This window comes from Trichomycterus rosablanca, chromosome 18 (assembly GCF_030014385.1).
Source record: "Trichomycterus rosablanca isolate fTriRos1 chromosome 18, fTriRos1.hap1, whole genome shotgun sequence".
Lineage (NCBI taxonomy): Eukaryota > Metazoa > Chordata > Actinopteri > Siluriformes > Trichomycteridae > Trichomycterus > Trichomycterus rosablanca.
In genome coordinates, this window is record NC_086005.1 from 10,751,091 (window position 1) to 10,762,373 (window position 11,283).

An 11,283-nucleotide genomic window follows, 5' to 3' on the forward strand; every position below is an offset into this window, starting at 1 on the left:
TAAATCAAATTTGTGAAATAAAGATGTTCTGAAAGTGAATCACATTGGTGTGGTATTACTGTAAACCCAAATAACAATATTTAATTATTTTATGACAGTGACAATTATGACAATCTTGAATTTTAAGAATTTCTGCTACTTTTTTAAATTAAATTACCAGACACTTTCATGTTTAAAAAGCTTTTTACTTTTTTCATTAGATTATGAGGGGTTTTCTAAAAAATATGACTTTCTGCTGGGTCAAAAACATACTGCCAAGTAGGGAAGAAAAGAATTTTGAAGTTTGAATAACATAACTATATATGTTAAATATATTAAAAATTGTTGATGTGTTGCATTCTTTACACCACTGGGACAAAAGCAGTGATGTACTGCTACTGAAAAAGGAAATACACAAAGCAGATAAATCGATATACTTCAGATACTGTGACATAACAATTTAGTGTGACTCCAGTCAGTGACTCTAATGATCAATTCACATAATGAACTCCAAAAAAATAGACCCTAAAAAGTGTATCTACATGTAAACTGTGTTACAAACCTCTAAGCACATTTTCCTAGTACTACAGGTGCTCAAAAATGTTACCACCTTGTGTAAATCTTGTCCCATTATCCTTTAAACCACACCTGGGAGTTGCACGGCCCCCGGGCCACATCCGGCCAGTAGGGTGTCTCTGACCGGTCTTTTTCTTTATCTTTACTTTTCTTTTTTTTTGTTCTTTCTTTTCTTTACTTTACTTTCTTTTCTTTACTTTACTTTTTTCTTTTTCTTTATCTTTATCGTTACTTTTCTTTCTTTTTTTACTTTAACTTTTGTACTTTCTTTTCTTTTGCAAGAGAGAGAGCGCGAGAAACTTCCGTCCTCTACCCAGGTTATCAGCTGTGTGTGTTTACTCACATGAGACAAAAACCCAGCGATGTCTGATTGCCTCTCTGTCTTTTTATAGGCCTGTGCAGTGTGCACAGGTGTTGTGTATTAGGCCTGATTGCCAGCTCGCTGTTGGCCCCTAGTGGCTGGAGTCTGCCTAGCCCCAAGGCCACCCCTTACATATACAGTGATAATTACACTCGGATATTCAGCAGAACCCTTTTCCATAGCTTCTTACAGTTCTAACTGTAAATCCACTACTGTCTTAATTTGATCTACTCAAATCTAGGCTGTCCTTTAAAGTAGGAACACGTGGAACAAAATGTATTCACACAATAAAATGTATCTGATAAGTGCTTGGAAGACGCAGGAAACAGGAAAGACTGACTATTGGAAACTGTTCATAATAAAAGGTACAGTAAGGAGGTGAGTAATCAAACATTAATATACCTAAACTCAAAAACTAAAAGTAGAACCTAATCTAAAACAAGTCTTCTTTACTAAAAGTATGCAATAAATCACCATAAAATATTTAGCCACAATATTCTAACCTTGCTGTATCAGGCTGCACACAGGCAACGGCAGATTCCTGTTAAAGAAACATTTAAAAGTGTTGGTTGTCCTGCACTGAGCTGCTAAGGCAGCAATAATTATCTTTGTCCCCAAAATCTTTAATGGTAATCACCTCAAATCCTGGATTGTCAATGCCATGCTGGGCATGCTTGTGAAGTACAGGATCTTTAAAGCAACTAAAACAGTGTGGTGTGCTCACTGCAACAGTCTTCGAAACGTTGGAGAAATCAACAAAGTATTTGCCACCCCTGGTTCGCGAAATAACCGGCAGGAAGCTGTATCCCCACTGGATCTCACGCGGGATGAAGGAGGTGCGGACCTGGCAAGACGAGCTGGTGGACTCAGCCATGCCATCCAGGAAGACCACCAGCTCAAAGTCCTGCTTCTGCAGTGTGTCGGCAGCCATCTCCGAAAAGGGGCTTGAACTGTCAATCACATGGTAGAGAGTGAGGGGACTGACAAAGAAGAGGTTGTCCTTGCCTGCATCTACTTGGAATTCAACATTTACTTGGTCCAGGATGACGGGCTCTCCGTCGGGAGGGATGCTAGTCCTCACGAACTTGCCATAAATATGGCTCCTGATAAGCAGCGTCTTCCGGAGGTTGGCAACCCGGATCTGCAGGCAGAGCTTTTCATTTTTCAAACTGATCACTGCAGTGTCGCTAAAGGTAACAGTCTTTGCTCGCTTTTTAGGGAGGGACAATTTGGCCAAAATCAGGCCACACATGAAGCAGTTTATGATGGTACCCATTAGAGATTGGATGATGAGAAGGACTACTGTTTTGGCACAGTTCCCTGTTAAGGCTCGTCCACCATATCCAATTGTTGTTTGCGTTTCTAAAGAGTAAAGAAAGGCGCTTGTGAGACTGTTGATATTTTCTACGCACTTTAAATGGCCATTAGGAGTACCCCCAACGTCAAGGTCTCCATTGCTTTTGGCAATCGAGTACCACAGCAGGCCAAAGATGAACCAGCTTCCCGTAAAAGCAGTGATGAAAAAAAGTATAACAAACCGCCATGGAAATTCAACAAAGGTGGTCCAAAAGTCTTTCAGGTACACTAAATAGTTCTGATACGTAACATTGTCATATTCTATGTTGCAGTGGCCGTCTTTGGTCACGAGCCGCCTCTTGCGAATCCTTCGTTCTGTTAAGTGATCCTGAATCGGCTTCCGGATGAACTTCAACATACCTGAAATGTATTTAACAGATTAGTCAATGGTCAGAGAGGTCAACTAAACAGACCTAATTTAGCTCATTTCATCTCTGTATTTGCAGGTGTATTTCATTTCTGTATAAGTTTTAGAGCCCTTTGAAAATGCCATTGATTAATCTTACAGTGCAAAGGCTGGAAACATTTGAACCCTTTGTACTCACTTATTTTGCAGCAATAACCTCCACCAACTTATATTTTATTTTATACATGCACACTACTTGTCTAAAATAAAATATCAGCATGTTTCTTTAATAAACTATGAGTATAAGTCCGTACTTTATCTAGCCGAATATGTACACCAATCAGCCATAATATTAAAACCACCTCCTTGTTTCTACACATATTGTCCATTTTATCAGCTCCACTTACCATTAAGAAGCACTTTCTAGTCCATCTGTTTCTCTACATACTTTTTAGCCTGCTTTCACCCTGTTCTTCAATGGTCAGGACTCTCCCAGGACCTCAGGATTATTTGGGTGGTGGGATATTCTCAGCACTGCAATGACACTGACATGGTGGTGGTGTGTTAGTGTGTGTTGTGCTGGTATGAGTGGAAAATACACAGCAGCGCTGATGGAGTTTTTAAACACCTCACTGTCCCTGCTGGACAGAGAATAGTCCACCAACCAAAAACATCCAGCCAACAGCGCCCCATGGGCAGCGTGCTGTGACCTCTGATGAAGGCCTAGAAGATGACCAACTCAAACATCAGCAATAGATGAGCGATCGTCTCTGACTTTACATCTACAAGGTGGACCAACTAGGTAGGAGTGTCTAATAGAGTGGACACAGTATTTAAAAACTCCAGCAGCGCTGCTGTGTCTGATCCACTCATACCAGCACAACACACACTAACACACCACCACCATGTCAGTGTCACTGCAGTGCTGGGAATGATCCACCACCCAAATAATACCTGCTCTGTGGCGGTCCCGTGGAGGTCCTGACCATTGAAGAACAGGGTGAAATCAGTCTAAAAAGGTATGTAGAGAAACAGATGGACTACAGTCAGTAATTGTAGAACTTCAAAGTGCTTCTATATGGTAAGCGGAGCTGATAAAATGTACAGTGAGTGTAGAAACAAAGAGGTGGTTTTAATGTTACGGCTGATCAGTGTATATGTAAGCTATACATTAACTATCCATTTGTACTTCCTCTATGAAATTAACAATAAATAAAAGGTTTTTATTTCTAGTTTTCCCCTATTCACTTTTTAATTTGGTACATATTTAGTTCATGCTTGCCCTATTAGCAAGATATAAGAATAAATGAATAAAAATGTAATCTTACCTTCACTCAGACAGAAGTTATCAGCAGATCTTCTCAGACTGGAACTCAGTCTTCATCAGCTCTCATTTAATTATATTACTTCCCAAAATATTAATAGGACTACAGTCAGGTTTCATAAAATTCAGCAGTTTCATTTCCCCTCCAAGCAAACAACCACCGGAGTGTTGATAAAAAATAATCCTCAGTGAAATGCCCTAATCCCAGGCACATGCCACTCATTACACAAAGAAAGTAACAAGTGGTTGATTTTTTTTACACTCATATTCAGCATAAAAGGTTTTAGTTAGTAAGAACATTCAGATAAACGTCTTAACAATATTACACTGCTTTTCATTTCACACATGGTCCCCCAACGGTCAGTGCAACAGTGGAATTTGGGAAAAAGTGTACCCCATCTGAAGAAAAAACCTCCCAACTCCCCACTGCTTGGTTTTAGTAAAGCTTCACATGGGGCCACAAAATGAAAAGCATTTCTTCAAACACAATTCCTTTTATTTCCTGCCCCCATGTTACAACAGCCCTCATGGAATTTACATTATTGTAGTTAACTAACACTTTATGTATCTACACTTCAATACAACAGCTTGAATACTTAGACATTTATATATTAAATAAGCTGAACTATATTCAAAACTTTTAAGTCACCAAGCAGTAATTAAAAACTAACATTAATTATCCTAGCTGCTACCTGATCAGCAGTTAGCACTAATCTCCAATAAATCTTGCTTATTTTTTACGATTATAAACTACATACACAACAGAACCTTTTTTCTAAGGGGAACATGCATTTGTGCTGGAGATACACAGTGTTACCCATTATGCAAAAAGTACATCAGTGTATTTGAGAGAACTGAAACAAATGGTATGCCTATTTCTAAACAATACATTTAAAAGGAGTTTAAGTTTGTGTGCTGAAGTTGGAGACAGTGTTGCTGCTAATCTGGATTGAAGTCCCATGGTGTTGAAACATAAGTGGGTTTAGAAAGTCTGCAGGTAAAGGTCATGGCCAACTTTTGGTATAAGTAGATTCCACACCTGATCAGCTTTTTCATGATATACACTGGATCATGTGGTAAAATCTGACAGAACTTTAAGTACAGTTAAATACACTAGCACACCAGAGTTGGGGTTTCGACTACATCGTATCGAATCTCAGCTCTGCCTTTCCGACTGGGCTGGGCGGCTGCATGAACAACGATTGGCTGTTGTTCAGGGTTAGGGGTAAAAAAAAAAGTCGGATCATAGGTCCTCATAACTGGTGCAACTGCGGCCCGTGCTGGCTGACTGATGGTGCCTGCACAGGGCTGAGGAATAACGCTCATGGGGGTGTGGCCCTCCGTACACAGTGCCCGTCGGTGTATGAACTCGACTCGTGCAGGTGAAAAATGCAGTCTGTACTGACTGTACGTGCCAGAGGGGGCGTATGTCAGTTGAGAGGCGTCCTCAGTCAGCGGTGAAGGGTCGAATCAGTATAGAGGACGCAATCAAGGTAATTGGACACGACTAGATTAGGGGAGAAAACTGGGGGGGATCAGAAATTTCAGAGAACGGACAAAGTCTTTAGTCTGATTTAACTGGCATACTGGAACATTCGTTTTGGACATAATCTCTTCAGAAGAGTTCTCGACTCTCAGTATGAGGCCCAGAAACCACAAAGCTTTGGCTTTACCACAAAATGAATTCACATCATGAAGCCATTCAGACTTTGTATACCTACATTTAAAATGATAAACCACTCAAAGCGTCTTTATTGTACAAAAAAAATTTCTATTAAACACTGCAGGATTTCTGAAATTATGACAAAATCTATTCATTCATTCACTGTGTTTTGCCACCGCTTTATCCTGGTCTGGGTCATGGTGGGTCTGATTCATTGGGCGAAGGGCAGAAAACACCAGTCCATCACAGGGCAGACACACACTCACACCTAGGGCAGTTAAATAGCTGACCTGACTGCATGTCTTTAGACAAAGGGAGATCATGCAAACCCCAAACAGAAAGGAACCCCAAACCCTGCCTGCCTGATTGGGGAATCAAACCCATACCCGCTACCCACTGCACTGTGTGCCACACAAAATCTACATATTGTTGCATGAATGACTTCTCTGTATAGTCCTCATATTTCCAAAGAACACTGGGGTCAGGATGTTAAAATTTTAATCCTAGTCTGATTTAGAAAAACAAACCCTCACCCTCCACACACCCACACACACACACACACACACACACACAAAGCAGCTAAATCTTTCCTGCTTCTCTGAACTTGGTCAGCAGTGCATCATCTGCCCGTATGGGGAAGGTGAGGGTGCGTTTTTGGTAATACTCAGGTTGGACCTGCAGGTTCTGTATAACATCTGTAAGCAGATGTGCTCTCTCTACTCCACATCCTGGAGCTTCATAATCTAGAGAGGTGAAGTGCACATGGATGTGGTAGTAGGACGGCTGGTAGTGCAGGTACATCCGCAGCTTAGACGAGGGAACATTGTACTTCTTCCCAATGGCTTCCTGTGAAAGTAGTGATGCATTTTAATAAAAAGCAGTTTTAACATTTTCTTCGCTTACTTAACTAGTCTTTCACCATCTACTATTCATAATATTGTGGAAAGATTTGGAAAATCCAGATACATTTTTATGTGACAGCCTTATTTTTTGCCAAATATGACAATACCCCATATTAATTAAACAGGTCACAATTAGTATTGTAACATAATTTAATTGGCTTGCACTGCACATATTTATAAAATATGGCAAGTTTACTTTTTGACACAATTAATTTATGTCTTGGTAAATATTTGTGTCAGTATTCTTTAGTACTTACCACTCCAGGCACTAAATTACACTAGCCCACTATCACTGGAATTTAGAATTTAAATATCCAGAGAGACTATCGGATGGCCAGGCATCTACATACAAACATGATTGGCTATGTATGAAAAGGGGGAGATAGCCAAGGGTGGATTGGCCTCCTATCCGGGGTAAGTTACTGCTTTGCACCCAGTGATTCTGGGGAAACTGGATCCACCATGACCCAGACCAAGATAAAGCTGGGGTAAAACATAAAATGAAATGAAATGACTTACCACCCCCTTTTCAAGGATGTTTCTTAATAAAGGAAGATTGTCTGGAGTAAGATCTCTTAAACTCTTCAGGTCCCGCCGATGTACAATGGCAATCAGATATAAATCCTCCAGCTGAAAAAGAAGAAGAATTAAATAAACATTTCAAATTATTACATGAAGCAGTAAATCTGTAACTCTGATATTAAATGAATGCTGTATTTGTCCTTATATCTTGATTTAGCTAAGAAAACACATCTTTCTCGTCAGCTCCCGTATTTAGGTTTCGCCACAGCGGATCATTCTAGTCTGCATACCAGATTTAGCACAGTTTTTACACTGGATGCCCTTTCTGACACAATCCTTCTTTTAATATGGGTTCAGGACTGGCACTAAGACCCCACCCCCCTCTCCACGCCTCAGACGTAGCCAATTATGTCTTTGCAGACACCTGACTGGCCGATAGCAATGCTGAGCTTTGAACCCTGGCTCTCATCAGAAGTGGGTTAGTGTATTTTACTTCTGCACCACCTGAGGGTCACAACTTAGAAAATGCTAAAGCATTCACTCACCTGCTTCTGGTCCCATTTAAAATCTGGCAGGAGGACAAAGCCGACATGAGGGTCTGGATCTTCAAACACAATCCTGTCAGCTTCAGCTTTCTTTTCCAGAATGTTGTAAACCCACTGCAGAACAAAAATGCACCTTATGAAGTACAGGTCTAACACATTTACATTTCTGCTCAAATGCAATATGAGCAGTGTAGGGTTCGGGGCCATGTTCGTTGGCCCAACGATAGCAACTTGGCAGTGGTGGGGTTTGAATCAGCAACCTTCTGATCCGTAGTCAGGTATGTTTGTTTATTGGGATTTTAACGTCATGTTTTACACTCTTCGGTTACATTCATGACAGGAACGGTAGTTACTCATTCACTGATGTCAGTAACGCGTTACTCTAATCTGACCACATTTTTCAGTAACAAGTAATCTTACGCGTTACTATTTCCAATCCAGTAATCAGATTAAAGTTACTTATCCAAGTTACTGTGCGTTACTATTTTTGTCATTTTCCTTAGTAAAAAGATATATTTTTGCTTTCTTCTTGTGTCTCGGGGAGTGACGTCTGGCCTATGCGACAATTAAGTCACGTTTTCAGCATGAGGACAACTCACGTGTAATACCACGCAACGACACAAACGTAAACAATGGAGGGAGGAGAGAGATGCGCGTTTTCTAGCTGGAAATACAGGCACTATTTTGAATGTGTCAGCTAAAGATTTTATATTTTATAAAAACAAGTATTTTTTTCAGGAAATAGTTTTTCAGTTCAACTTTAAATGTCAGGAGATACATTGTTACTGTTAAAAACTTCCAATAAAGTGAGTATTGGCAAAACTGGTTGTCATTTTTACGTTGAGGCGGCGGGGGGTGTCGGCAGCTGCTGAATGTAACTAATAAAGTAACTTGTAATCTAACTTACTTAGTTACTTTTAAAATCAAGTAATCAATAAAGTAACTAAGTTACTTTTTAAAGGAGTAATCATTATCATAAATCAGATTACTTTTTCAAGGTAACTATGCCATCACTGTACTCATTACACAAGATTCATCACTTCACAGGTTTAATGTCAAACACAGACAGTTTTGTATCTCCATTTCACCTCACTTGCATGTCTTTGGACTGTGGGAGGAAACTGGAGCACCCGGAGGAAACCCACGCAGACACGGGGAGAACATGCAAACTCCACACAGAAAGGCCTAGACTGCCCCACCTGGGGATCGAACCCAGGACCTTCTTGCTGTGAGGCGACAGTGCTACCCACTAAGCCACCGTGCCGCCCTGTAGTCACTGACCAACAACACAACATGATGCACTACTTTGGAGGAAATGATAGAAGCAGGTGTGATAATGTGAAGAAGACCAACCTGCACACTGAAGCTTTGTTGGGTTATGTGAGGAAGAGTGATGGAACGATAATCATCCTCAGTTTCGTTGATGAGGAAGGTCTCCTGGCGCAGGTATTTCTTCACATGCTTCTCTGTTGCTGGGCAGATCACAGTGGTTTTGATTCCTATTGGTGAGATCAAATTTTCATCATTTAAAAAAAAAAATTTTTTTATCTGATTATAGACATCTCTTCATTAAAGCAGAATCAATCAAAAAATAGAATCAAGGTTCAACAGCATTGTTTTAGCTTGTGTAATAGGACCAGGATCATGGTAACCTAAAATGATACCCCACCTCCAGGCACTCTCTGTATGGAGTATGGCATGCCCGCATTCTTGTGTGTGTGAGAGTATCAGCCTAATATTAATGGTACTCTGGTACCCTGATCGCCAATTGCATCTTCTGGATGTTCCTACCGTTCAGATGAGGAGGTGGTTGGAGCTGGTAGGTGCTGTAGATGTCATTCTTCATCTCCAGAGTAAGTGAGCTGCTCTTAAACATCTCTGCGAGAACATCTTGTCTGATGGGTGTTTTCTCCAAGATAACAACAGCTTCCTGGTCATCAAACTGAAGTAAAGCAAATGAAAATAAATGGGGAAATAAGATTAGTTAGTTAGAATAGTTTTAAAGCAAGCAACTGACCAGGGTCTTGGGGAATCCATGACCCACGTAAGTCAGATATACACCATGGTCAGGGGACCGCACACGAACATATTCAGCATCCTGTTTAACACCAAGGGCAATTTAGAGTGGCCGATCTACCTTCTGCGTATTTAAAGAGGTGGATGAAACCCACACTGACACGAAAAGAACCTCCTTACAGCAAGTGACCAGGATCAAACCCGTGCCTAATAGACTCAGCGCCACTACAATGCATGCGTTTCATTACATTGGCCACCACTACGGCTGAATCTCAAACGGCTACTTATTAAATACGAAGTGCACTAATTAGGGTGTACAAGTCGAAACGTCGCATCCTGAGTAGTGCACTTGAGTAGGAAGCAAGGAGCCGTTTGGAACATGAGACCAGAGCGGCTTTCTTGCGACCCAGTCCTCGTACCTTTCCATGAATAAAAATGTTTTTCTCTCTGGCAGAATCGCGCAGAATTTGTCCCGTTTTAAATCCTGATAGTGCTTCCTTTACAGTGGAATCTCCGTCCTCTGTTACAGGGCAATTTTCGTCCGTTTTTAACCGTTTTGCTACTGTCTTAGCGGTTTCCTCTTCACTCTGCGTCGCCGCCATTCTTCTCACGTGACTGACTGAACCAATCGCGCTGTTGAACGTCAAAAGCGTCTGTAAACAAATCACAACGTGTTCGAAACGGCGTACTGCATACTACCTAACTGCACACATAGTATAAACTGTATACACTGCATACTACCTAACTGCACACATAGTATACACTGTATACACTGCATACTACCTAACTGCACACATAGTATACACTGTATACACTGCATACTACCTAACTGCACACATAGTATAAACTGTATACACTGCATACTACCTAACTACATACATAGTATACAGTGCATACTACCTAACTGTACACATAGTATACACTGCATGCTGCCTAACTACATACAAAGTATACAGTGCATACTACCTAACTGTACACATAGTATACACTGCATACTGCCTAACTACATACATAGTATACAGTGCATACTACCTAACTGTACACATAGTATAAACTGTATACACTGCATACTACCTAACTGCACACATAATATAAACTGTATACACTGCATACTACCTAACTGCACACATAGTATAAACTGTATACACTGCATACTACCTAACTGCACACATAGTATAAACTGTATACACTGCATACTACCTAACTACATACATGGTATACAGTGCATACTACCTAACTGTACATAGTATACACTGCATACTGCCTAACTACATACAAAGTATACAGTGCATACTACCTAACTGTACACATAGTATACACTGCATACTGCCTAACTACATACATAGTATACAGTGCATACTACCTAACTGTACACATAGTATACACTGCATACTGCCTAACTACATACATAGTATACAGTGCATACTACCTAACTGTACACATAGTATACACTGCATACTGCCCTAACTACATACATAGTATACAGTGCATACTACCTAACTGTACACATAGTATACACTGCATACTGCCTAAATACATACATAGTATACAGTGCATACTACCTAACTGTACACATAGTATACACTGCATACTGCCCTAACTACATACATAGTATACAGTGCATACTACCTAACTGTACACATAGTATACACTGCATACTGCCCTAACTACATACATAGTATACAGTGCATAC

At 40.5% G+C, this 11,283-nt stretch overlaps 3 protein-coding genes across 4 annotated transcripts in view; 1 reads left to right on the plus strand and 2 right to left on the minus strand.

The window, feature by feature from the left end:
* Positions 1-11,283, plus strand: part of rps25 (ribosomal protein S25) — a 240,040-nt gene that overhangs the window by 137,663 nt on the left and 91,094 nt on the right. The gene's annotated exons all lie outside the window — the stretch shown is intronic.
* On the minus strand, positions 1,381-4,005 carry LOC134332210 (ATP-sensitive inward rectifier potassium channel 1-like). The gene is made up of 2 exons (XM_063013760.1): positions 3,947-4,005; positions 1,381-2,632 (listed from the first exon to the last, which is right to left on the minus strand). Exon 2 carries the CDS (start codon positions 2,628-2,630, stop codon positions 1,473-1,475), a length of 1,158 nt encoding a protein of 385 aa, XP_062869830.1. The 5' UTR covers positions 2,631-2,632; positions 3,947-4,005; the 3' UTR covers positions 1,381-1,472.
* Positions 5,665-10,192, minus strand: LOC134332211 (m7GpppX diphosphatase-like). Its single transcript, XM_063013761.1, has 6 exons — positions 10,010-10,192; positions 9,366-9,516; positions 8,928-9,073; positions 7,575-7,688; positions 7,027-7,137; positions 5,665-6,451 (listed from the first exon to the last, which is right to left on the minus strand). The coding sequence occupies exons 1-6, from the start codon at positions 10,190-10,192 to the stop codon at positions 6,185-6,187; spliced, it is 972 nt and encodes a 323-aa protein (XP_062869831.1). The 3' UTR covers positions 5,665-6,184.